This window comes from Notolepis coatsorum, assembly GCF_963971535.1.
Source record: "Notolepis coatsorum genome assembly, chromosome: 14".
NCBI lineage: Eukaryota > Metazoa > Chordata > Actinopteri > Aulopiformes > Paralepididae > Notolepis > Notolepis coatsorum.
This window is the reverse complement of record NC_140178.1, coordinates 45,248,372-45,276,355: the sequence shown is the minus strand read 5'-3', so window position 1 is coordinate 45,276,355 and position 27,984 is coordinate 45,248,372. Positions and strand designations below refer to the sequence as shown.

Sequence of the window (27,984 nt, the reverse complement as noted above, 5' to 3'; positions counted from 1 at the left end):
CATGTTTGGAATGTTAAAGAATTCGCTCCTCGGTAACACCGAGGAGACGGAATATAAATTGTTGAGCAGTGAAATGAAGGTAGGTCGTTTTTTTCAATTTAATAATTAATATCACGTAGTTTGTCATTCAGATTAATTGTGTCCAGCGTGCAAGGTCCACCTTGTATTACTCTCATTACATTACCATTGAATATTTTTTACCTTTATTTTACCAGACGTCACTTGAGATCAAAGATATCTTTTTCGAGCAAGACCTGAATAATTGGATGCATGCTTAATTCAAAACGAATAACGAATGGTTGGCAGTTATTTTATTCAATAATGTTATCCCCTGAGTAACTACAACCTCTGTAACCTTTGATTGACAGACTGTGTCCAATTACGTGTGACCTATAAGGCACTCATTATATCTCAGTGGGGGTCATATCAACAGGAGTTCCTGCTCATGGAGGTCATGCAATCTATCAACAATATCTAGAAAAGCAAAGGTGCTGATGATGAGCCTAAACTTAGGTAGTAGGTAGGAAGATTGTGTTTTTCATTTTATTATTGGTCCTGCAGTAATGATCATAGAAACATACCTTTGGTTTTTCCATTCTGAGTAAATTAGCCTAAACGTAATGTTTACCATAGGCTATACTACTACTAAAGTACAACCCCACTTTAAAAGTGTGTGTGTGTGTGTGTGTGTGCGCGCATGTGTGTGTGTGTGTGTGTGTGCGCGCATGTGTGGTCAAGCCATGAGCTAAGATTTAGCTCAGATAAAAGGAGTGTGTGTATTCTGATACGTTGACCTTTGGTGATTAGAGTGACAGAACAATGAGGTCAGGAAGAAGTAAGGCCATGTCCCCTCTCTCTCTTCTGTCCTGCTCATGTGTTTGTGTGTGTGTGTGTGTGTGTGTGTGTGTGTGTGTGTGTGTGTGTGTGTGTGTGTGTGTGTGTGTGTGTGTGTGTGTGTGTGTGTGTGTGTGTGTGTGTGTGTGTGTGTGTGTGTGTGTGTGTGTGTGCGTGCGTGCGTGCGTGCGTGCGTGCGCGTGCGTGTGTGTGTGTGTGTGTGTGAGTGAGTCAGTGTGTATGCACTCTGGGAAGATTCCAGTGTATCCAGTGATGTGTACTGTTTACTGAAGCAATGCCTAATTGCCATTTCAAGATTATGCTTATGCACTCTTTTAACCTACAGCATGTAGTCACTGCAACAGTACCGTACATATAGCAGGAGTGGGAATCACCAGAGGCCCCACGCTATGATATTATCACCATACTAGAGTCACAATATTGTAATATTGTGATATATTGTGAATTATTACCTTTTTTCAACTGCAAATTAGGTCCCCAACAGAAAACCTTGTGTAAATATATATACATCTGTTTTATCTAATAAGATAATAAAATTCTGTTCACCTCACTCCAATTTTTATTACAGCTAAATGGGATTGTCAAGCAAAAAATTAAAAATATACTTGCCGTCACTATTGTTATAATATCGACGCGTAACATATCGCAATATGGTACTTCCATGGTAAAAGTTATGTATCATCATGGTAACACTTTTGTTCTTAAATAATACCATAGTATAATCCAATTTAAACCATGATATCCATGGTAATATATCATGGTATTTACATCATATTTTGGTCACTACCATCATGATACTTTTTTAGAAATACCATGCTAAAAAAGAAAATCACAAGGGATAGAGGCTTAACTTTTGAAGTGTGACAAAGATAGACAGACGGAAGCAAAGACTTGACCAGCTCAATTGACCAGGCAATCAAGTGACCCAAACTGACACTTTTACACACACTCCCTCAGTGAGACAGATCACTCCTGACATGACATACAAACAAGTATTGTCTGAAACAGAAAGGCAAAAATATAATGTTGTAGCTAGGGCTGGGAGGTATACCAAATATTAAGGTAAACCGTCATGGATCCATACAAAGGTATGGATTATATTTATATCGGCATCAACGATGCATACAAATTGTACAATTATACACAGGTAAAGAAATTATTACATTTAATGAAAAAGCACCATGACAATTGTATTACAAAAAAAGACGGATTTCTAAAAGATTCTGTTATACAATCAAAATAAGAAAAATACAGTGACATCATATGTTGACGATATCTCCCAGCCCTAGTTAGCCCATCAAGAGATCCATGGAAGACAAGAGGCTGTTGACAAAAAGAAATGGCATGGGCAATAACTGAATTGTATGTAGGTATGAACACACTCGGTATTTATTAGGGGTGGGGGGAAAAAATCGATACGTAGTAGTATTGCAATACTTTACGTGGCGATACTGTATCGATACAGGGACGCCAAGTATCGATATTTAATAAAAAAAATTGTACAAGGAAGTTGCATTGTTCATTTCAATACCTGTAATAGTACAGTAGTCCACACACATGCACACATGTGCATTCAGTTAAGTTGGAATATCACTGTAACAGTTCAGTTTGTCAGGTACATGCAACACAGATTACAGTGTTTTAGGGCTGACCCCTATTAGTCAATTAGTCGACTAATCGGTCGAAAGGAGCCGTAGTCGACTGCCAACCTCTTAGTCAAATACAAAAAAAAATTAAAAATTTATAAAAAAAAATATATATATTTTTTTATCATTCTTTCCCAAAGAAAATAGGCCTAGAAGCGTGGCTAACGCTAATGGCACGCATATCAGAGGCTAACTGCCTACGAAAACAGGCACAGAGGCACTGAAAGAGGATTTCACCCATCTAATGAACACACTAGAGCAGGGGTAGGCAACCCTAGGCACGCTTGCCCGCATAGGCACGCGGGGGCAGCATAAAAAAATATATATTATATATATATTATTATTATTATTTATTTTTACTTCACTTTGAAATATTATAGTGAAATATTTTGCACTGTTGTCGCATTTCTCTTGTTGAAATACTCCCACAGGTTCTTTTTTGTAAGTCGACTGTTTATGACAGCTATACAGCTGTTCCCATGGTGCTCAGCTGTCAGCAGTCAGCTGGCCTCCCGCGCCCGAGCGCAGTTCCCAGGTAATCACACAGTGCTGCGGTTGCATTCTGTATGTGCCGTCTTTCATGATGGCAACCCCTGCTAAGAAAGTTAAAGCAATGGAAATTCGGGCATTCCAGCCCTCGTGGACAGACGACTACAGGTTTGTGTGTCAGAAGGACCGTGCTGTGTGTACTTTATGTTTAGAAAATGTAGTTTGCAGAACGTCAGGTGTGAAACGCCATTTTGAGACGAAGCATCAAAAAAGTTAAGGCAGAATCAATTAAACGTGCCGTGGCCAGGTATGGAAAGCAAGCCAGCACCCTCAAAGTGTTCACGACTGCTAAAAACCACGCAACTGAAGCAAGCTATCGCATTGCTCATTGCGAAATGTGGAAAGCCATTCACTGATGGCGAGTATATCAAGGAGGTTTTTCTCTGTAGCTGAGATGTTTTGTTTGAAGGCTTGCCAAACAAAGAGACAATCAAATCAAGGATAAAAGATATCCCCATGTCAGCTTGAAGTGTCGAGCGACGCATCAACGAAATGTCAGAAAATATCAGAGAACAGCAAACAGCTGGATTAAAAGATGCTCCGGTGTGCAGCTTAAAGTGACCAACTACAGCCCCCACATAACGGAGCTCAGTAAAGAAAAACTGTTTGTCTGCATTGCACCCCCGCCCCAACTCAGATTTAGGGTTGATACAACCATCATAATAATATTGTTAATAATAACAATAACAATAATGATGTAATAATGTAAAAATTATCATTAAAAATACCTGATTATGAGAAGAAAAAAATTACGATGCATGTAATATTGTTGATATGGCACAGGCACACTAGTTACAACTATATTTCAAACTGGCACTTCATGTCAAAAAGGTTGCTGACCCCTGCACTAGAGTGACTAGACTAGACAAATATCAAGATGTATCCATCAGTGGACCAATTGCATGCTTTTGCAGAGGACAAGAAGCCTTCAGTCGACTCCTTCAGACATTAAGCACCCCCCACAGCCCAAATGGAATGATAAAAAAATAATTAAAATAATAATAATAATATTATACTTTTTTAATTTTTTTAATCATAGTCGACTATCCAAATCCTTAGTCGGGGACAGCCCTACAGTGTTTACATCTGTCTGCTTGAGAAAATACCATGTTCTGCAATAGAAATGATTGAAGTGAGATGAACAGACTGAACTTTATTTTATTAGATAAAACATGTTGACAAAGTTTTACTTTGCAGTTGAAAAAAGGTAATAAATCGCAATATATCGCAATATTAATATCGCAATACTCAGCATATCGCAATATATTTAGTATCGCAATACTATCGTATCGTGACTCAAGTATCGTGATAGTATCGTATCGTGAGGCCTCTGGTGATTCCCACCCCTAGTATTTATTGTATAAATAACAACATCCAGGTATGTTTCAGCTCTGCTGCCGTCCTCAGTGGTCGTGTCTTGAAGAATTACAGCAGAGCCAAAACGTGTGTTTATCCTCATCCTGATTATGGAGGATAAATACTGAAAGTTTTGGAGTTCACTTGGGACCTTGCACACAGAATAGTTTGCTATAGAAGCAAGTTCATTGAGGAAGCCCACCTGTGAACATTTCACAATAATTTTATTTCCTATTTAGCTCAGGTTAATGTCCACTATACTAAGGTCCACTATAACATTTTTAATTGAGATTTGAAAAGGAGGAGAGACAGCACGAAGATTCAACAATTGATAGATTGATAGTGAGGTCTTTTTTTAAGGTTTGTCAAATCTCTAAACTTGAATGGTGCCTAGAGGACAGGTGTTGAAATCAGAGCATGTCATGTGATATGTTGCCTGATGGGCTCTGACACTAGACACTCTTAATTAAAACTGACATGGAATACAAATGAACTGTCTAGCAGGACCTGCTGCATAGACACAAGTCAGCAAACTCACAGTTGTGCATATACAGATAAGTGCATGAACATGTAATTAATTTATAGAATAGATTCACAGGGGTGGCCAACCCGCGGCTCGTGAGCCGCATGCGGCTCTTTGCCCGTCAATGTGCGGCTCTTCCATCCATAAAAAAAAATTTAACAATTTTTTTATGTCACTCATTCCATAAGGACGTAGAATAAACATTTACAAAAAAAATTAAATGGTCCATTTGCATGTTCTTGGTATCTGAATCTAGGGACATATATGGATCAGTGTCAGAAATAGTGTGTCTGTTACTAGACGTGAGTAAATTGTAATGAACCAAAGGAGAATATCAATTCTATTTAAAAAAAAAAATTATCTTTGACTGTGAATAACACCATGCTAAAATTGACCAGACCTGAAAAATCTAAGCAAATGAATAAAGGGAAGATGTTTAAACAGAAGGTTTTGTAGATACAGTACTGAATTCTGCCATCTTTTTTATAATGTAAATTTCTCCACCATTTTTCATCATATTGCAACACCATTTTTTGCAAGACGTTCACAGAAAGGTAGAGAAACTAACTGCGTTCTGTTTTATGGCAATAACGTTCAGGTTTGTGGGAAATAATCCTAAAAAATAAGAGAAATAAAAAAGTTAATCCAGAAGTCAGATGATTGACAGGGGCTGGTGTGAGCTGGGTAGGGTCGTTTTTCGAAATTTGAAAGCCCTGAGTCTCTTCCTTCAAAAGACTACACTCAATTTTGGATGTGCCACTTCCTCCTGTCAATATGCGCCGGTTTCCGACTCAATGCCCTGAGATTTCTATAATCTTATATTTCACTAATAACAGTTAAAATAATTGGTAAACAAACGTAATGCTGAAAATATACACTTTTACTGTATATCTCGGGCTTAAGAGGTTAACCCTGTGAGGCCCAAATTAAAAAGACATTATCAACTTCAGAGGCCAGAGGGTGGGACATATAAACACATTTACTATCTTAATAGCATTGTGAGGCTGAACAACAGGACCAATTGACTATACATGTGCTTATTTTTTAAATAAACATTATTTTTTTTAAATGGCTAAAAGTGATTTTGTAATTTTGCAACCGTGGGTCTCACAGGGTACTTTTAACCCTGTGAGGCCCAAATAAAAAAGACATTAGCAACTTCAGAGGCCAGAGGGTGAGACCTATAAACACATGAAGGGTGCCGTGACTGAAAAAAAAGGTTGAGAAACGCTGGTATATGGTGTGGCTCTTTGTGGTACCACAGTAATTTTTGTGGCTCTGACTGGTTGGCCACCCCTGGAATAGAATGATCTTTATTGTCATTGTTACAGTGTTATAAAAACGAAATTTTAAATGCAGCCCTAGGTGCTAGCCGTCACACAGTCCTAGATCATAAAAACACAGTCCTAAACACAGTATTAAATATAAAAACAAGAGTAAGGCATAATAGACATAACATAAACATAAACAGGGGGGTATAAAAGATAATTGCACTATCCCTTAGTGGTGCGTGTGTGTGTGCGTGGGGAGGGGGAGGGGGGGGGGGGGGGGGCGTGCAAGGAGATTGTTGTTTTAAATTTGAGCTGAGTTTAGTGCACATATGGCCCTGGGATAAAAACTAAACTAAACTAAATTTCACAAGTATGTTAACGGTATGTAGTTAGCTATGTTAATCTGTCTTGATGAAGTGAAAATCAAACCGAGTGAGAGTTGATTTTGACACAGTAAACTAAGTGGCTAAGTGGCTCCCCATTGCTGCACGTATCCGCTTCAAGGCCCTCGACCTAGCATACCGTGCAGCAAAGGGAACCGCTCCCGCCTACCTCCGGTCAATGGTCTCTAACTACACACCCTCAAGACCCCTACGCTCTGCATCTTCTGGCCGCCTCAGACCTACTCCTATCCAAGCTCCCGGAGGGTCATCAAAGAGAAGCCGCCTATTCTCAGTCCTTGCCCCACAATGGTGGAATGAACTACCCATCCCAGTTAGGACAGCCGAATCCCGTCCAATCTTTCGCCGCCGACTAAAGACTCACTTCTTCAACCATTATCTGAAATGATAAAAAAAAAAAAAAAAAAAAAAAAAAAAAAATCTAACCCTGACTAACCTTACTGTCATGCACTTGTCCTAATAAACTAACCTACACTGTAACACGCAACACTTGATGAACATTGTTACTCAGCTGATAGAGTTGTACCCTTCTTGCTGTCTTGTCGTACAGAACTTGTAAGTCGCTTTGGATAAAAGCGTCAGCTAAATGACTAAATGTAAATGTAAATGTAAGTGACAAGACAATTTTACGAATATCAATGTTGATTATACCTCTTGTCTACTCAGTTTAGGAACAGAGTAATTATTATTAAATATACCAGAGGCTGGCATACAATAGAAACATAAACACACACACACACACACACACACACACACACACACACACACACACACACACACACACACACACACACACACACACACAGGACAAGCGTAATAATTGCACTTCTAAACTGAACTTGGAGAACAGGGTGTACAATGCTTGCTGTCTTGGCTTGCCACCTATATGCAATGTTAATGGTTGTCCCAGTGACATGTTCTGTAGAGCAAAGCCACCGTAATTACTATGTAGGGACTTGGCTACCTGTCACAAGTTAAATCCTCATGATAGCATGCTATTATCTAGTGTGTTAAAGAATGAATACATGGGATAAGTGTTTGGCTAAGGGGCCCGGCTACATTAATCCGTTTTCTCTGTCCATCTACGTCTGGCAGGGTAAGAGAAATTACATTCAAATATAGAGAATAAACATATCAGAATAGAAGGTAGAGAACAAGGTAAAATATGAATAAAAAATAAAGCAGAGTGTCTGGTCAGCCAGACAGGCGAGACATATGTATGTAATTATACACGATCGATAATAATAATGCAATGCGCTATGAGTCAAACAGTTCTAACAGTGCTCAAGTTCTCCAGTCGTTAGTTATCTGGCCGTTGGCCAAGTCAGTCCTTACCCACGGTTGTGGAGCCTGCTGGCTACTGGCACAAAGGACTGACCAAGGCGATTTGTGGTGTGTTGACCATGCTCCTCATAGAGGGGGTGGAAGGGGTTCTCCAGGAGGATAGTACCCAGCTTCTTTCTCATTCTACTCTCCGCAACCACCTCTAGTTTGTCCAGTTCGACTCCCACTATGGAGCTAGCCTTCCTCGCCAGCTTGTTCAGTTTGTTATGGTCGCTTTCACACCTATAGTTTGCTAGACTCAGTGTGATTCAGGGGTGAAGTTGCAACATTGTTGCATTTTTCATTTGGTTTGGTTAGCTTTCATACTACACTTTGTTAAGCGGACCAAACCTTCTAAACAAGGGGCTTTAAACTTGCAGAAATATTTCTTTCATTTTGGTCGTTTTGTCCTTGTTCATTTTTGTCTGAGGTGGACTGCGCAACCTTGGCTTGCACAAATGTTATGAAATACAGTTATCCAATTCACTGTCAGTAATTAATTATGCACCACTGTAGGCTACTGTCACCTGAATCATACATGCAAGGTATTTGTTTAGTATCACAACATTATATGGCTATTTAAAAATTTCCAGCTACAAAAATTATAACATTATGATGATGAAAAATCAAATCATCATTTGGAAAATATGCAGGGAATTTCAAGATTGTCCGGGTCTTTTCCTGCCTTTGGTCCAATTTGCATTCAACACCTCAAACGAACCGCACCACATTTTCAGATGGACCTGATTTAGCTTGTTTGGTCGGCACCAGAGTTCGAATGAACTTTCACACCACCAAAAACCAACCAGACTATCTGAGATAGTGATGGGAGTTGGGGGCCTCTTCTTGCTTCGCCGATAGTCTACCACCAGCTCCTTGGTCTTGCTGATGTTGAGTTGGAGGTGGTTGTTGTCGCTCCACCCTACAAAGCTCTCCACCTGGCTGGTACCAATCCCTGTCTCCTGAGCCGTTCAGCCATTGTGTAGTGTGATGTGTGCCTGGAGCCTGGTGCCAGTGTATGTCAGCCATTGAGCCTGCGTAGCCCAAGGTTGGATGCTACCAGTGGTGGTGAAGGAGGCAATTTCCACCCTACATTGTGGCTTGTGGGGAGCGCTTTGAGTGTCTAGAAAAGCGCTATATAAATGTAATGAGTTATTATTATTATTATTATTACTATTACCTCTTTACTCATCCTCATTGTCATCTCTGATGTAACTGACGATGGAGGAGTCATCGGAGAACTTCTGTAGGTGGCACATACTCGAGTTGTAGCAGAAGTCAGAGGGTGAACTGAAGGGTGACAGTCAGCACAGTTCCTTGGGGGAGGCGTGCCAGTGTTGCTCACCAGCACATCTGACTGGCTGCTCTGCAGTCTGATATATTGTAGTCTGTTGGTGAGGTAGTCAGTGATCCAGGCCACCAGGCGGGCCATGGCCCAGCCATATCACTGTGAGCTTCTCCGCTTTCCGCAAAGGCTGGATGGTGTTAAAAGCACTGGATAAATTGAAGAACATGATTTTCACTGCGCTCTCCAGGTGCAGTGTAGGCTCTGCTAGGCTAGCTTGCAGCCAGATAGCTTTCTACTAAAATGTACAGAGGAAATCGGTATCTATCTTCTTGTCTGACTCTGGAGAAGACGGTACGTGCATTTCCCATAATGTTGGCGTGTTATATAAGTACTTCAATTACTTTAAAACATTCTATTAAACTTGTTCTCAATTAGCCCGTTTTCACTTCTTACACACATCTTATAGGTCAAGTTCCATTATCAAGTAAAATCTCAAACAGATGATTATAAGTAGAGTTTCATCACCAGGCAAGTGGATACGATGTTACAACAACAGGCAAGTAACAATATTTCAGTTAAGTTAAAACATGTTCTTTATTATTATTAACTCTTTATTTTTTTACAGTTTGTTCCAGCTGGACTGGTTCCATATCAGTCCACAAGGCTGTCAATGGCAGTCCATAACGCTATGTAAGCCAATCCATTTGTATGTGCATGTGTGTGTGTGTATGTATAACAGTCCATGAAGCTGTGTGAGTGTGTGTGTGTGTGTGTGTGTGTGTGTGTGTGTGTGTAGTGTGTGTGTGTGTGTGTGTGTGTGTGTGTGTGTGTGTGTGTGTGTGTGTGTGTGTGTGTGTGTGTGTGTGTCCATGAAGCTTTGTGAGTGTGTAACAGTCCATGAAGCTTTGTGAGTGTGTAACAGTCCATGAAGCTTTGTGAGTGTGTAACAGTCCATGAAGCTGTGTGTGTAACAGAGTCTAGGAGTCTGTACAGTTCTTGAAGCGAACCATTGTGGGTCACAGTCTGATAGTCCATAGTAGTAAAACAGTCCATAATAGTCACACAATCCATAGTAGTCAAACAGTCCGTAGTAGTCATACAGTCCATAGTAGTCACACAGTCCATAGTAGTCACACAGTCCATAATAGTCATACAGTCCATAGTAGTCATACGGTCCATAGTAGTCACCCAGTCCATAATAGTCATACAGTCCATAATAGTCAAACAGTCCATAATAGTCACACAGTCCATAGTAGTCACACAGTCCATAATAGTCAAACAGTCCATAGTAGTCACACAGTCCATAATAGTCAAACAGTCCATAGTAGTCATACAGTCTATAGTAGTCACACAGATCATAATAGTCAAACAGTCCATAGTAGTCATGCAGTCTATAGTAGTCATACAGTCTATAGTAGTCACACAGTCTATAGTAGTCACACAGTCCATAGTAGTCATACAGTCTATAGTAGTCACACAGATCATAATAGTCAAACAGTCCATAGTAGTCATACAGTCTATAGTAGTCATACAGTCTATAGTAGTCACACAGTCTATAGTAGTCACACAGTCCATAGTCCCCCGAGGCCCTCAAGGTCCAACGCTGTGAAGCATTTTCCCCGAGGCCATCAAGGTCCAACACTGAAGCATTTCCCCTGAGGCCATCAAGGTCCAACACTGAAGCATTTCCCCTGAGGCCATCAAGGTCCAACACTGAAGCATTTCCCCCGAGGCCATCAAGGATTCCCTGCATGTGGATTCAGACTCCTCTCTTAGGCCCTGTCCACACGAATGCGGGGTGTTATATAACCGAGCCTTAATGTGTACGCGGTTGCACTGTTCGTCCACACGCAACCGGGTTTTTGGAACACTGCAACCGTGTTCTTTTACAACCGGAGTCCAGGGTGAAGTTTTGCACGCATCCCGGTTGCAATGGTTGCGTGTGGACGACATAGTAACCAAGGTTATTTCCAGTGTTTACAGCAGAGCTGTCCCAAGTAGCTGCGGCTACCAACTAAGCTCATGTGTTGTCAAGTTATTGTTATAAGGAACCCAGTCCAAACTACAACAGTTTGCATCCCCTTAACAATTGTTTGTATTGAGCCGTATTGTATTGTACCCATTCTGCAATCTGTTAAATAACGTTTTCATCCATTTATTCTACTAGCGTTAACGTTACTACGTTAATGTACGCTAGCCTCAATGCTAACTATATAATGGAAAATGCCAATCACATTAGCATGTAGCTAACAACATCAGAGATCTTTTTGTGAGACTAAACTCTCCGCTCTTGGTGGTAAATTGTGTTGATGTTGGTTTTGTTTCATCAACAAATGAGGCAGAACACTGTTAGATCCTGATCAATTTGGCCAGTATCACGTCTTCGTCTGTTTGGCTCTCCATCCAATTCCTCTGCGTTGTGTCATTTTAATGGTCCTGACGTCTCCGATACCGGTTGATTAAATCCTTATCTCACCCCGTTAGTACAATCCGCAAACCATAATAATTCTCCACCTCCGTAAGAATTCGACACTTCGACAACGTGAAATACCTTATGAGGAAAAGCATTGTTTATTGCTATAAACAGGAACCTCAGCTCTAATGACCTTTCGGTGTGTTCAGTCTATCTAATGGTCAGGCCTGGTCTTTAGCCTAAAACCCTCCTCGCGTTAGCCGAAGCTAATGATGATGTGTCATTCTTCCTCCCCCCCCCCCCCCTTCGTGATGAGGGGAGAGAGAGTCTCTCCTGGTTTCTTCCCTCTTAGTCTCAGTCAGATTTTTGTCTGCCTTACACCCGGAAACACCGTTCGACTTATAGATCCTCGCCATAGCAACGACGGCCCCCCGCCCCTCTCCTGGTTGTCATGCGACGCTCATGACAACTGCTAATAACCTTTCACACATTTCAAAACGTTTCTCTATTGTTTCATCAAAAATGTCACCCCTCCCCCTCGCTCTTATCAATTTGTTCTTACAAGGAATGTCAACATTCGGCTGGCTGCTAAACATTCTGCTGGCTACTGGACCACTGTTCTATCACCGTCTTCCATGCACATTTCGATCTCACCGTTTTAGCTGTGGTCATCTCCCCCCAATCTATACATCACATACATTGAAAAAGCACCCCAAATCCTTCAACACGCAGTGAATGTATTCTTTTTTGTTTATTGCACTTTTATTGCACTTTGTTTCTTGCTGCAAATAAATGCTATGTTCCTAAATGGTTCACGCGAGGTAATTTAAAGATGGTGGGTTTCTGTTTTTGAGCAGGACGTGTAGTGATGGTTCAACCCTTCTGATTGGTTGAAAATGGCCTTCATGTTTGAACTACATCGCCACCTACTGCTTTGGCATTGTACTACATGTATACATCCCTCGGTGCGGAGTTTAAACCAGTCGTGTGGACAGGTTTTTTTTTTTAAACCCGGTGTCAACAGCCGGTGTTCATTTGTTAAGTGATACAGGTTCACTGGTGGATCTCACTGTGTGCTTTAGGCTTGTTTTCCGCTGTTGTACAGTTCAGGGGTCAGAGGTCGGCTGATCATTCTCACCTCCCATGTTCCCCTGCTGCTCCTTTGAGTAGACTGATAACAGTCTGTCACTCTAAGGCCCTGTCCACACGAACGCTGGGTTTTATGTAACCGTGATTGTATGTGCGCAGTTGCACTGTTCGGCCACACACAACCGGGGTTTTGCTACACTGCAACCGTGGTCTTTGAAAACCGGAGTCCAGGGTGAAGTTTTGCGCGCATCCCCGGTTGCAGTGGTTGCGTGTGGGCATAGAAACCGAGGTTATTTCCAGTGTTTACAGCAGAGCTGTCCCAAGTAGCGTTATATGAAAATGATTGTAACAAACTTTTGTTCGAAACGTATCGTCTGTGTTGAAGAGTGTTGTGATCGACTGATGTCTGTTGTCGCATTCCTGACCTGACCAGAGTAAACCTGTAGCTGCGGCTAAACTGAAAGCTCACGTGTTGTCAAGTTATTGTTATAAGGAACCCAGTCCAAATTACAACAGACTGCATCCCCTTAACAATTGTTTGTATTGAGCCATATTGTATTGTACCCATTCTGCAATGTGTTAATTAATGTTTTCATCCATTCATTCTACTAGCGTTAACATTACTACATTATTACGTTAGCATGTAATGTAAGCTAACAAAATCGGCGATCTTTTTGTGAGACTAAACTCCGCTCTTGGTGGTAAATTGTGTTGATGTTGGTTTTGTTTCATCAACAAATGAGGCAGAACACACAGTGAATGTATCCCTTTTTGTTTATTGCACGTTGTTCTAGCTGCAAACTGTAGAATTGTTTGGCTGTGAGCAAGGAGGGATGTTTGTGTTCCACACTTCAGTTCAGTTTCCGGTATTAACGATAAACCCTCTTCTGATTGGTTGAAATGGCCTTCATGTTTGAACTACATCGCCACCTACTGCTTTGGCATTGTACTACATGTATATGACGTCACTCTGTGCAGGGTTTAAACCAGTCGTGTAGACAGAGTTTTATTTTTTTGAATAATAAAAAAAAAAACAGTGTCAAAAATACCCGTGATCGTGTGGACTGGGCCTAAGCCCCGGACCTGGGGCGACAGGGCCTTTGCTGCAGCTGCCCCCTCCCTCCGGAATGCCCTCCCCAGCCACATCCGCAATGCCAACGCCCTACCATCCTTTAAATCTGCCATCAAAACCCACTTTTTCTAAATGTTTCCCCGCTTTTGACACATTTAGTTTAGTTTCATTCTCTTTTTATCCCTCACTGTAAAGGGTCTTTGAGCACTGAGAAAAGTGCTATAGAAATCGTATGTATTATTATTACTCTTTGTACACTTCCTATTACAGTTTTACTGGGTAGGGAGATGTCATGGTTAGTGCTGTTTCTCACATATTAATTCACTTCACAATTTTTTTTTAAATTGAAACATTCACCAGCTGACAGTGTACTTTCAGCCCTTCATCCCATGACAAGCTTTCATCAAAGAGCATTTCAGTTGGCATTTCAATCAGAAATAAACAAATCCATTTCAACTGTCCACTTGGGACTACTGCTGCAGACCATCCAGTTATATTTCGTATTGCATCGCGTCCCGCTCTGAGCCTTACGAGATACTCCTATCTCCTGTGATACCTAATGTATCTCCCACGAACAAAAACACATGCACCCCACCTGTATGGGGCCCCGCCCCTTATGGTGGCTACCGCCCATATAACCATGATCCTGGTCATGAAACACCCTTCCTCTATTTTCGTCCCAGCGTATTGGATGCGTGCACCATACGAGCTAGCGGAATGAAAAGATTAAGGAAGATTAATAATGTTGGAAGCTTACCGGAGGTTGCTGGCCCCTGGCATCTTCGACGCATGTTTTCGGCGACACGACGGGCCTGTGATGTTCCTCGTTTGATGACTGCACATCGAGGTTCAGCTGTACAAGGCTGGCTGTCGGGCCAGCTTGTACTCAGGTAGGCCCTGTGTCTTCAGGCATGGGTATTAGTGTTAGTAATGCTGGTTTGTGTTGTTAACACAACCTTGTTGTGTGTTGGCGCCAGGGGCAAGATGGTTTGGTGAACGTTCTCTGCAGGGAACGGTTTCCAAGCTGTCTTGGGCGTGCTGCTAAAACATCTAAAGCTATGCTAACATGCTATCGCTACTGCCGCATGCTATCACTACTGCTAATTGCTATGCTGTTTTAATGTCTCCGCCGTGAGATGTTGTCACTCTCCCGCCTCTTGCCCGGTTCATCAATGAAGGTCAGTCGGTAGCTGTTGTGGGGTTTTGAGTTCTATTTACCTTTTTCGGGTAAATGGGTTGACAACGGGGTAGGTCGTGGCTAGGTTCTAGCCAGGTATTACCTTGTGTTCCGGCGGGGTTTGTTGAACGGTGTTCCCATCTGGGTTGGCGTCGGGTAGTGGGGCTATGGGTCCAGCCGACATGGTAAACATGTTGCGTGTCTGTGCACAGGCAATTGTTGTCTTGGGTTCCACATTGCCTGGCGTTAGGCTGCAGTAGTATAAGGGCAGGGCCGCTTGGGAGAAATGTGAGGCCCTGTGCGTTTTTAGACGCGAGGCCCCCCATCTCCTGGGGCGGCCCTGTGTAGGGGGCTATTGTTTCGTTTTGTCACTCTGCTATGAGAAGGTCTGTCTTGCTACAGCTTTCTCTCCTCTCAAACCATTCATACTGACGGTCAATCGGTATACTGGGGGAGTAGTGCGGGGGGGGGCTTTGTTTACCTTTTTTGGTAAATGGGCTAAACTAGGGCTGGTGTTCTGTTGTGAATATTTTGAATGAAGACGGGTCTGGTCCGTCTCCCCTTAACTTTGTGTGTATGGGTTTGCTCATTCTACAGTTTTGTGGTTTAGCTCTTTTATTCATTTAACCTTTTCATGGTGCACACCACAGTGGAGGGTGCTGTTTGCAATCACCACTGGTGCTCCATGTTAACGTCAGTCCTTTGTTTTTGATATATTGAAACAATGCCCCGCCCGGCCGACACCTTGGGTGGGTCGGCCTGGCGAGTGGCTGGTGGGCTGTTAAGGCTTGTACCGCCACGGTATGGAATTGGCAACGATTAGAACTGTGTTCGAATTGGTGTTTTTTCTATTAAAAAAAATGGTGTCTGGTGGAGGGGCCTTGGGGCCAGCCGACGTCGACACATCGCGCAAGGTTGTTGACGTTATTAGCTTTGACCCAGCCGCAAGCTATAACCGCTCAGGGTTCCCCTCTCCGCAGGGGATTTTGGTCTTCTGCTGGAGCGCGGGCGGTATTGTCCTAGGCCCTACACCGCCTCACACCGCGCAGCCAGAAGAAGAGAGAGCACGGCCTCGTCAGCGGCGATGACGGGGCCCTCGACAGGCGGCCATGTTTCCCCCGCCAGTGGTGCCCTGGTTGGAGAATCGACAGGGTATCGCGAGGCCGACAGTCTTGGCGGCCGAGGGATCGGCCATTTTGGGTGATTTCGGTGTTGGTAAACCACTCCGTCGTCATTTTGCCGCGAGCAGCCCGCTCCCCGCTCAGTCCGCTTTCTGTTACCCTCAGAAGCGGGGCTCTGGGTGTGTTCCTTTGGCTGCGGGCCGCGAACCTTCTTGAAGCGTATGCAGCCCCATTCTTCGCTTCTCATGGAGACAGGGGCTGACACCCAGTTGATGGCTGAGCCTGGGTCTGTCCGTGAGAATGTTGTGCTGTCAAGCGGCTCCCACACCTTGAACTGTGTTGGTTGAGCCTGGTGTTACGTCTGTCAACTTAAGTGTTGTCAGCAGGGGGGCTCGAAACCTTTTGAGGCACACAGTGCGGGCTTCCCCGGCCTCGCCTTCGCCAGGCCAGGTATCATGTTGGTGCTCCCACTCCTGGAATATTGGCAAGTGGTCGCAGCTCACATGGTTTGGGGTGGTAGTGATATCACTGCAGGGCTACGGTGTGTAGGAACCCATGGGGGCCTTACACCTTGCATGTCCGGCTGCAGAACAACTCCTTCAGCATGTTCTGGAGGGGTGTTCAGTGGGGGGGCTTTTTTGATCGGAAGCCCCCCGTATCAGACAGGCCCTTTTTCTGTCGGGGTTCCCCCTTGGGTGCGATTGCCTCGTGGGTGGTGTCAGGGTCAGGTGTTCCGACACGGAACGCGCTCCTCGCACGATTCCAGGGTTGTCTTCGCACAGCGGGGGGGACCGGGCCAACTATCTACAGTTCCTGGCGGACCTGCGCCACGTGACGGCGGGTGCGTTGGGAGTGTCGTCACATATGACTACGGCAGTACCATATGTCGAGGTAGATGGAGAGAATGGTGAGGCGGGGACTTGTGTTTACACAACCCCACCCGTTTTCAGGTTTGGTACAGACCCTGTTGTCGGGGTCTCCAGCAGGGACAGCTCTGGTCGACGAGATCCAATCTCTGTGGACGAAGCAAGCCATCGTCGTGGCGTTCTCCTCCCGGTGTTCTCTGCCCGAGAAGTCGGGAGGGAGGGGTGTAAGACCCAGGCTGGACCTGTCCCATGGGAAGGTTCAGCATTTTTTGGATCGTCTCCTACCTGTTGAACACTGTCAGGTGGGGGTCTGGTTCTCCTCCATAGACCTGTAGGATGCGTATGCGCATCCCCGATCTTCCATCCTAGGGCTTACCTACGTGATGACGTTCTGGTCCTTCGCGGTCAAGGTGGATCGTCAGGTCTCGTACCAGGCAGGTCTCTACCAGCCTGGGGTTGCTGTAGACTGGATGTAGAGTATTCCTCTTCCCAGTCAACGGTTGGAGGGCTATGGGCATCCATCTCAGAGCGTGTTGTCAACACGCTCGGGAGGTTCCGTCCTAGGACGGTTACGGCGCTGTCTCACGTCGCGTTTTCACCGACGCCTCCCTCGCTGGTGATGCGTCGGGCCAACGCAGTAGGGGGCAGCTGGCAAACCATGCTGCCCGGTCTGCGCTACGTTCAATGTGTTGGTGTTGAAAGCGGTCCTTCTGGTCCACAAATGGTGTTGATCAGGACGGACGATACGACGTCAGTGTCGTGTATCGACAGACAGGGAGGAGTACGCTCCCCCTGTCTGCACCAGGCGGCGGGCGGCTGGCTATGGGCGTCCTCCATCTGCGCGGCCTAAGGGCTCCCCACATCCCCGGCAGGGAGAATGTGGGTGCAGGTGTACTGTCGCGGGGCGGCCCTCATCCTGACGGGTGAGGATTGCGTCTGGACATGGCCAGGCAGGTCTGGGACCGATGCCGTGCCGCCAGGGATTCTTCCCCATACATCTGTTAGGTCAGTTGTTGGGACGGGTACGTTGAGGGGCGCAGGTTCTTGATCCTGATGGTGTTACCATCTGGAATGCGCATGCTCCCTCCACTGTCGCGCTTACGCGGGCAGATGACGTATGTTCCAAGTGTGGTGTAAGGCGGGGGGCCAGGACTCAGTCTCCTGCCCCCTGGTTGCTGTCCTTAGTTACCTCCGGTCTCTCCTTGATAGACTGTCGGCTTCGACGGTGAGGGTATATGCAGCAGCTATATCCTCCTATCATGAGGGGTTTGAGGGGATGTCTTGTTCAGCCACCCTCTTGTGAAGCGTTTCCTGCTTGGCGCTCGACGCGTTAAGCCGGTGCAACGCTCCTTGGCTCCGACTTGGGATCTTCAATTGGTCCTCGGTCGGTTGTCCTTGGCCCCGTTTGAGCCGCTCGAGCGGGCGCCGTTGGGACAGCTGTCCTTCAGGACCGCGTTCCTTCTGGCTGTCACTTCCGCTAAACGCGTAGGTGAGCTCTGTGCTCTCTCGGTACATCCAGAGTGCCTGTCTTTTCGGACCGATTGCGGTGTCACTCTGCGACCTAATCCTGCTTTCGTGCCTAAGAATATCCGGAGTTCCTTCCGCTCCCGGGATATTGTGGTTCAGGCGTTTCGTCCTCCTCCTCACACTGGTGAGTTAGATGCGGGCCTTCACCTGTCATGTCCAGTCCGTGCTTGGGGATTTACCTCAGCCGTACTCAGGATTTCAGGGTTACCGACCAGCTTTTTGTCTGTTACGGTGGGGCTCGTGCTGGTAAGGCACTGTCGGAGCGGCGCCTGTCCCATTGGTTGTGCGAGGGTGTTACCCTCTGCTACACGCTGGCTGGGCAGGATCCCCCTGGGGGCGTCAGGGCGCACTCCACTCGTGGGGTGGCTGCCTCTGCCGCTCTCCTGGGTGGGGCCTCGGTGGAGGCCATCTGTGCTGCAGCTTCATGGTCCTCCCCGGGCTCCTTTGTAAGGTTTTTCCTCATGGACATGACCGGGGGTTCTGTCTCCCAGGCGGTTCTGGGGTCTGTGGCCTTTCCTGCTTCCCGTCCTTTGGTCGGGTAGCAGGAGTGTATGGGTATGGGCCGCAGTGTGTTGAGTCACACGTGGTTCCGCCTGTACGGTGTGTTCAAGGGGTTCTGGCTCCCTCTTGTTCGCATTCAGGTGGGGTTGACTGCGCCCCCCCTTCGTTAGGAAGGATGGGGTGACAGGGCTCCCCGCACCCCTTGATGTGGGCTTACGGGTCCTCAGGGGGTACATCTGTCGGGTCTCGCGCCCGCTCTTCCCCATTATCTCATAAGGCTCAGAGCGGGACGCGATGCAATACGAAATATAACGATAGGTTATGTAGATAACCTAGTTATATTAGTATTGGCTAAGCGTCCCGCTCTGCGCGCCCTGAGTTCCCTCTTGAGGGATCTTTTCCTGGGACGGGTTTTGGCGAGGAAGGGTGTTTCATGACCAGGATCATGGTTATATGGGCGGTAGCCACCATAAGGGGCGGGGCCCCATACAGGTGGGGTGCATGTGTTTTTGTTCGTGGGAGATACATTAGGTATCACAGGAGATAGGAGTATCTCGTAAGGCTCAGAGCGGGACGCTTAGCCAATACTAATATAACTAGGTTATCTACATAACCTATCGTTTTCAGGTTTAGTAGTGTCTCTGCCTTGCCTGTCCCCAATCTCGTTGTGCCAAAGTCATCTATCAGTAGCTCCCCAATTGCATTAAAGCAAATGATTGGGCCTCTCCACTATGGCTTTACTCAGTAGACCCTGCTGTGTTGGTCTTTGGATCAAACAAGCTGAGATTCACCTCAAACTCAAAACTGGTGGAAACCAAGGTTCCAAGAATCCTGAACGCAACTGGTTCAAGAACCAGAACTAATTTGGTGGAAAAGAGCTAAACATTATCTTGTTTTCATGCATTGTCAGGACAATTGGTTGCCCTAGGAAAAAAAGGACACACACACAAGAGTTCATTTGTCTGTGTTCCACCATTCCTCGAGGTTCTTTTAGTGTCTTTTTAGAATCACTCCAGACCTCTCATAGTCTGTCATGGTTGTTGTTCAGCAGTGTATAGTGAATGTCCACCACATTAACCTCACTTTATCATATGATATGACACAACGGTGTGTGCGTGTGTTGGTGAGGGGAGGGCGTGGCTGTCTCTGTGTGCAACGGTGTGTGTGTGTGTGTGTTGGGAGGGGGGGCTGTCTCTGTGTGCAACGGTGTGTGTGTGCATACATGTGTGTACGGTGTTATGTAAGACCATGCATCTCAGGCCATTATTCTCTCTGGGCTGACTGAGTCCTTCAGGGCGCTGCATAGCAGAGCACAAATTATATCAAGTCAGTGTAAATATGTTTCATTTGCATATTTTTCCAGTGGAGGCTCATTCTACTGCCCACTGTGCCCCCCCCCCTCTCTCTCCTGCCCCCACTCTCTATCCATCTCACCCCCGACCCTCCAACACACACACACACACACACACACACACACACACTAAAGTATTTGTCAGTGAGTGGCTTTTGTCCCTCAACATGGATGTTGTAGGTGAATCACATTCATGTCCTCCCTTTGTGTGTGTGTACGTGTGTACATGTGTGTACGACGTATACATGCACACGAATGTTTGTGCATTTGTGCATTCATGCAAAAATGTTTGCCTACCTTTGTGTATGTGTGTGCGCAGGGCCGCCTCAGGGGGTGTGCGAGCAGTGCGGTCGCACAGGGCCTCGCGGGAAGGGGGGCCTCGCACAAAAAAAATATATATATTTTTCATCACAGACCTAAAATCTAGTTTTGCTTATATGCTTATATATTTCACATTAGACACGTTTGTAGAATGTGTCTGACTTGTTCCTGGCTCTGCAGCAGACATACTCACTATTGGAGCTCTGGGGCTCTGCAGCAGACATACTATTGGTTTCAACGAAGGGAGGGCTTACATCATGTGTACGCCGGCGTGCGTCAGCTGCGTTTGACTATTTCGCGCGTGCAGCATTGGAGGTTATGCTTAGTTATGCCAGCCAAGACGAAGAGGACGGTCATTCGGCAGATGGACTGAAGATGAAAGTTGTTGCATGTTAGACAGTTCAGTCAGGCTAGCCATGTCGGCTTAGCTAAAGGCAGGGACAGCTAGTTAGCTTTAGCTACGTTATAATATCGAGTGCTAACGTGTGGTTCAGTCGGGATAGCCATGATGATGTCGGCTAGTAGCTAGCTTAGCTAAAGGCTAACTAGCGTTAGCTAACCTAGAGAGAGCGCGTGCAGCATTGTTATGCCAAGATGAAGAGGACGGTCATTCGGCAGATGAACTTCGTCAACTCCACGCGGTTGTCTCCATCCTCTTGGACGTTTGGTGAGTTTTTAATGCACTCTATTCTATTCCCGCCGTGGATATATCTCTCTCTCTCTCTCGGGAGCCAAACGGGCCGGCTAGCTGTTGTAGCTAATGTTATATTGAGCCAAAGCGGGCCGGCTAGCTAACGTAGCTAACGTTATATTGAGCCAAACGGGCCGGCTAGCTGTTGTAGTAGCTAACGGTGTGTGGCCTGGTGTCAGTACCTGGCTACTCTATTTGCAGTTAGCCTATTTAGCTGATGTCGGCCATTGGCTCCTTGCTACTTTGTTTTCTCTGGTATAGACCCTCTTCTCTTTGGATTTAAGTGTTGATCTTTGTCCTTTTGGATCTATGTATATTCATGTTGCCTTTGTGAAGTTATCTTTTCCTTCTGTTTTGTTCTTCCATTAAAAGTTGAATATCCTTTAGGGGCTCATCTTTACTTATCTCTCTCATACATGCTCTCTCTCTAACACACACACACAGACATGCTCTCTCTCTCTAACACACAAACACACATGCTCTCTCTCTCTCTCTCTCTCTCTTTCTAACACACACAGACATGCTCTATATCTCTCTCTAACACACAAAATGACATGCTCTCTCTCTCTATATTTCTCTCTCTTTCTAACACACATATACATGCTCTCTCTCTAACACACACACACAAACAGACATGCTCTCTCTCTATCTCTCTCTTTCTAACACACACAGACATGCTCTATCTATCTCTCTCTCTTCAATTCAAATGGGCTTTATTTCACATTCTTGTATTTCTCCCAGTAGGTATGGGAGTTTTGAGTTATTGTCGATGTTTTCAAAGTCTCTTTGGGTGTTTGCAATTTGTGGGAAGTATGTCTTGGTATAGTGGGCAGGTTGTTAAGAAGTGGATCTCTGTTTCCACCTCATCTTGTGTGCAGTGGGTCTGTCTTCGCTTGGGAGCCAGGTCTGCCTATGGCGGCCTTTCTCGATGGCTAGGCTGTGCTCGCTGAGTCTGTACCTAGTCAAGGATCTTCTTAGTATTGGGTCAGTCACAGTGCTCAGGTTTTCTGCCACTGTGTACTCTCTGTTTAGGGCCAAATAGCATTTCAATTTGCTTTGGTTTTGGGTTGTTTCTTTCCAATGTGTGTGTCTCTCTCTCTCTCTCTCTCTCTCTCTCTCTCTCTCTCTCTCTCTCTCTCTCTTTCTGGCCTTGCCAGGGGGGGGGGCTCTCGTATAAATCTCGCACAGGGCCTCGCATTTCTCCCAGGCGGCCCTGTGTGTGCGTGTGTGTGTGTGACACTTATGTCTATGTGTGTATGTGTGTGTGGATAGGGGGGTTAGGTCGTAGCTGAGGCTTGCTGGCTGATTCTAACAATACGATGACCTCCCTTCCTCCCTCCCTCAGGACGGAGTGAGCTATGAGGTACGGCGGTATGATGCTACCAAATGTGCCATGGTCAACTCAGAGGGGCGGACCTTCGACCAAGTGACAGGAGAGCTGGTTAGGAAGCTGCTGATGTACATTGGTGGGAGCAACGAACATGGTGAGCCAATCAGAAATAGGAAAGAGGAGTTCCTGGGATCGGTCTTGAATTATGTGATGAGAATGAGTCTCGTCCAAAGAGATTAAAGCTAGAGGGGGCAGTTCTTATCTACAGCCAAAGCGTTCTCACAGCTACTGCACCATTAGAGGCAAATTCAGAAAACTCCAACTGTACAGTCAGTATTTGTGAATACGCACCACTCTCTGCTAAAGTTAGATTATTCTTGTATTATATATATATATATTTTTTTTGGCTTCTATAGCATTTGGATCATGTGTTTTACTTTTTTTATTCTGGATCAATAGCACTAGCCTATTGGTGTTTTATTACAGCCATTACAATGATCAGGGGCGTTGGCAGAGTTTCAACTTCAGGGGGGCTTAGCCCCTCTAGTGGTATCCCTGGGATACCCCTTTTTTGCTCAAATTATTTAAAAAAATGCATAAGGCCAATAACCTAAGACCTTTTCCAATTGGTTCCACATAAACATGCCAATTGTCTGGCGATTGGATGGTGGCGATCACTTCTATTCAGAAAATGTCTCAGAACCCCCTCTCCCTTTATTTACAGTGTACCTAGGCATGACATTTACCCTCTGATTGGCCCAGGGCTCTAGTTTGTGGTAGTAAGGTTTCATGAGGCTGTGTTTATCCTAGAGGTCGCAATAGGTAATTTTATACATTGAGGTCAAGTAAAAAAAAATATATAATAATAATTGTCTCACTACATTAACACAATAATTGCCATTTCGTTTATTTGCTATATCTATTCATAATTCATGTCTGCAGCCTCTGTATACCCTGGTGAATGTGTCAGACGGTCAACACCGCCCTCTACTGCCTTGCGGAGCTATTGCATCCCATTGTAAATGGGCTGGTGTGTTTTATGAGCCGATCTGAGCCGTGCGGGTGGGGTTTAAATACTCAGGCGAGCCAGGGGCTTACAAGTTACAACGAGCCAGGGGCTTATTAACCCCGCCCGCCCGTCCGTGTGTAACGCTTGGTAATGTCAGGGACATGATCGCTGTGGATAACTGGAATGGCGATCAGATAATTGGATTATTTTTTTTCCATTACATCAGAGACAAGGTAAGAACACTATATATGAAACCTTGCGTTGATTTGATATTTATTTCTACCGCGATCAAAGCTATCTGTGTGTAGGTGTATGTGCTTATTACTGTTGACTGCGGTGGGGGGGGGGGGGGCGACGAGCGCCCCGCTACAATGGCCATTTCATGTATGCACGACGAGATATAATAATGATAATCCTTTTTTTTTTATCTACTTTTTTCTCCCATTTTCTATTTTTCTCCCATCCCAATTTTTCGTATAGTCCAATTCTACCCTCCCCTGACTCGAACGCTGTTAGGCCATGCCTCCCACAAGCCGGCTGCAATGTGGACGAAGCCTTACATCACGTGTCCCCTCCGGTACTCGAGGAAGCAGCCGTCGCATCTTTTCACCTGCACAGCGTGATCTCTCAGCCGTGGGGGTCTGCGTGGGAGGGACATGCCGCGCCCGTCGCTTCCTGATTCTGCTGCGCAGGCGCACCAACCGACCTGTAGGAGTCGCTGTCCACAACGTCCGATCCCCACCCATCAGCTTTCCCACCCCTAACACTGCCAATTGTGTTAGTATGAACGACCAGCCAAGCTGATAGCAATGCGGAGAGCTGGGCTCGAACCCAGCGTCTCCTGCATTGGTGGCGAGTGCCTTGCCCACTACACCACCTAGCCGCCTAATAATGATAATCTAGCGTTGATTTCAGGATGATTAGATAATCAGCCGAAAAATTACAACGTGATGACTGGATTACACTAAAATGCCTTTTTCTCTTCTTTTTCCTGGAATTACTCAAAAGCACCCAAACCATACTCTATTCAAACCGGTATAAAACGGAAATGTACGGATGAAAAAACAATCTGTTTTGGGCATGTTGACTGGAAGCAACTCATTGACAGTCGACGGCGTTATTAGACCCATAGATATAATATAAGATATATTTTAAGCACTCGCAAATGTCGCAGTCTAAAACTATATCCATTGAATAAAGACCTGGCGATGAAGGGGAATCAGCGCCCCCTGCTGCTGGCGGTCAATGTGTTAAATGGCTACTAATGGTGACTAATATCATCACACATGAACACAGTTGAGCTCATTGGATTTACAAGAGTCCCATCTTTCCAGTTATACCCAGTTTATGCAATTCCACGACTATTTAGGGACCACAGTATGCAGAAATAGACAAATACATAATTTATTTTAATTGGCAAAAATAACAAATTTTTACTACATGATTCTGCTCTAAAACTGCATGGGATTAGCACAAGTTGGGCATGTCTGTAATGGTGAGACTCTTGGATATCCATAGAACCCGTCTCCCCTTCTCAACAAGGTAGCATGAAGTGTTACCAATGGATTCCTTAGGTTGTCTATAGTTTCATATGATACCACTTCGTAAAATAATTAGCATGCTAGAGGCCACAAAAGTTGGCTAATGTTCTAAAATGTTTTTATAAAAAAATATTTGGGGGGGGGGGGGTATTTTTAGGGGGCTAAATTTATTTAAAGGGGGGGCTTGAGTGTTGAGTTTGCGTTAGGGAAGTAAAAGTGTTGTGAGTTTACACCCCGATAAAGGCTGAAACATATCGTGGAAACAGTTTCTATACTTATCTTTTCTCTATTCCTAAGAACCGATGACCTTCATTCCTCCTAGGCAGGATAAAGTAACAGTGTGTTGTTGTGTGTCTTCTCTTCTATGTGCCTTCTCTTTTCTCTCTCTCTATCTGTTTCTCTCTCACACTGTCCATCTGAGAAGGTGAGTCGATGGGTACAGCATCTCCTCTCATGATCACAGTGTACCCACGCGAAGATGGCGTGATGTCCCGCCGTTTGATGGTCAGCATCCGGATCCCGACCACATACCAGCAAAGCCCCCCTGCTCCCACCGATCCCTCCATCAGGGTCGTAGACCGGCCCGGCATGACCGTCTATGCACTGTGGGTGTCCTTTTAGGCCAAAGACTTACTAGGCTTCAGGTCAAGGGAGATATTAGGCGTATTAGGCTACAGGCCAAGGGAGATGTTACTAGGCTTCAGGTCAAGGGAGATGTTAGGCTTACTAGAGGGGGGCATTGCTGAAAAAGAGTACATGTGCTCACCAAATCTTTCCCAGATAAATAAAGACAAAAGACATGCATAGGTAAACTCCTGCCAGTATCCTTGACCAAGGTACCGGCATTACAACTGGAGTTGGTCGCCAGGAGCCCACTGCTTCTGAGAGGTTAGGATGTACAGAGAAAGAAATATACATCGAGGCCACATTTTACTACTGATCATTGAGCACTCTAAATGCTATTGCATGCGCACAAGATACAATTCGTTCCAACGTTTTGATAAATTTGTGTGCATGAGATACAATTCGTTCTCACATTTTGGTTAATTTGTGCACACAAATGTGTATACACATAAGTGTATATACAGTACAAACAGACCAGCCTTTCTCCCAAAAGCATAAAGTGCAGTGCACCTGCTTCAATACGGAGAAAGCGGTGTTGTGATGTGATTGTGTTGGCATTGCAATGTAAATTATACTATACTAGTGCTATTAATACAAAGGGTTTTACCAATTTCTCAATACATTATTATTCTAAAAGCTTTCCTGATTATAATAACAATTTGATCTATTGGTACTTATCTAAGCATGGCCAGACATTTGTGGAAATGAGTTTGTGGATGCGGTAGGATCAAATGTGCCTGTTAATCAGGCTGTGGCTGATATCTGGAAACAGGCATGTTTCCTCCTGTAGTTAGCTTCATAAATATTTGATTGGGGGTAAGCTGACAGGGTAGGGAGTGAGTCAACAATGATATATACTCAGACGTTAATAAAGCAGGGGACATCAGTTTCGATTAAATTATTCTTTAATCTCAGTTTTGGTTCAGCACCATTTCTATTAAGACTTTTCAGGGATGTACTCCTCTTTTTCACATACGTGGGCCAATAGCTGGCTCATCCAGTCGTTTGTGACACTAAGGATTTGAATACGTAAAGCTCTCCTCCCCAAACTGCTTAAATTTCTTCTGTAGTTACTGTAGCCTCGTGAATATTTTATCCAAGGTAAGCTCCTTGTTTCACCTTCAAACACATTCTGTGCAACCACAGACCTCTATTAGCTCTTACAAAAAACAATCATGGTTGATGGTCATTTTAGTTGTACCATACTGGCCATTGTATAAATAATTTACGGTCATGGTAAACATTATGTATTAGATTGGAATCAATTTGGTACTTAAATAATACCATGGTATAATCTAATTTAAACCATAATAGCGATGGTAATATGATTGTATTTTTGGCAGTGACCAAAATATTATGTACATACTGTAGTGGCTATTTGTCAACAACAACTAATAAAAACTAAAAAGCCACTGAAGCACCAGGGCAGCGAATCTCACGCAGATCAGGAAGTCCATTGTCCAGACAGCATTTGACAGTTTTGTGGCATTTATTGTCTGTTAATCAAAGAATACAGAAAAATTATGTTTGAAACTATATGATCTCCTGACGCTGGTAAAAACCATATACCTTCCCTGATGCCCACTGTGCTATTGTCTCTAATTACCTAAATACACCCAGCTGTGCTTCCCAATTGCCCAAAACCCCTTCAAAGTAAAAGCATTTAGCTGCGACTCATAAGAACTTAAATAATATGGCTGTAAACAAATTAATTCTACAAAATCACATAACAAATAAATATATTAAATAAATGTGAAAATAGTTAATAGCTCCCACACATACCATAATAATAATATGTGAATATATGATAATCTTTTGGAAATACCATGATACCTTTTTGTATTGACCACTGAGGAACTCTGCAAATGTATTATTCCCTGTTCTTTACCATTTTCCGTATTATTCCCTGTTCTTTCTTTGTCCACTCTGACCTTAAATCCCTGTCTTAATTCGGTTTACAGGCAGTTTGGAGGCTTTGCGGGTGAGAGTGAGTACCGAGCGGAGGCATTGCGTCTGACGAAGACCCTTGGCGAGACCGCCCCCTACCAACGCAAACAGTACTTCTGCTGCAGCTTCGACTTGCCAATCAAACCTTATGGACGCCGCAACGAGGTGTGGTTTCTACAGGAAGAGCCATAA

The 27,984-nt window shown here is 44.7% G+C and overlaps 1 protein-coding gene across 1 annotated transcript; it reads left to right on the top strand.

The window, feature by feature from the left end:
- Position 1: 1 nt before the first annotated feature.
- On the top strand, positions 2-27,984 carry LOC311240780 (heme-binding protein 1-like; the record flags this gene model as incomplete). The annotated part of the gene is made up of 4 exons (XM_084329368.1): positions 2-79; positions 22,687-22,825; positions 25,646-25,826; positions 27,807-27,984. 4 exons carry the CDS (start codon positions 2-4, stop codon positions 27,982-27,984), a joined length of 576 nt encoding a protein of 191 aa, XP_084185494.1.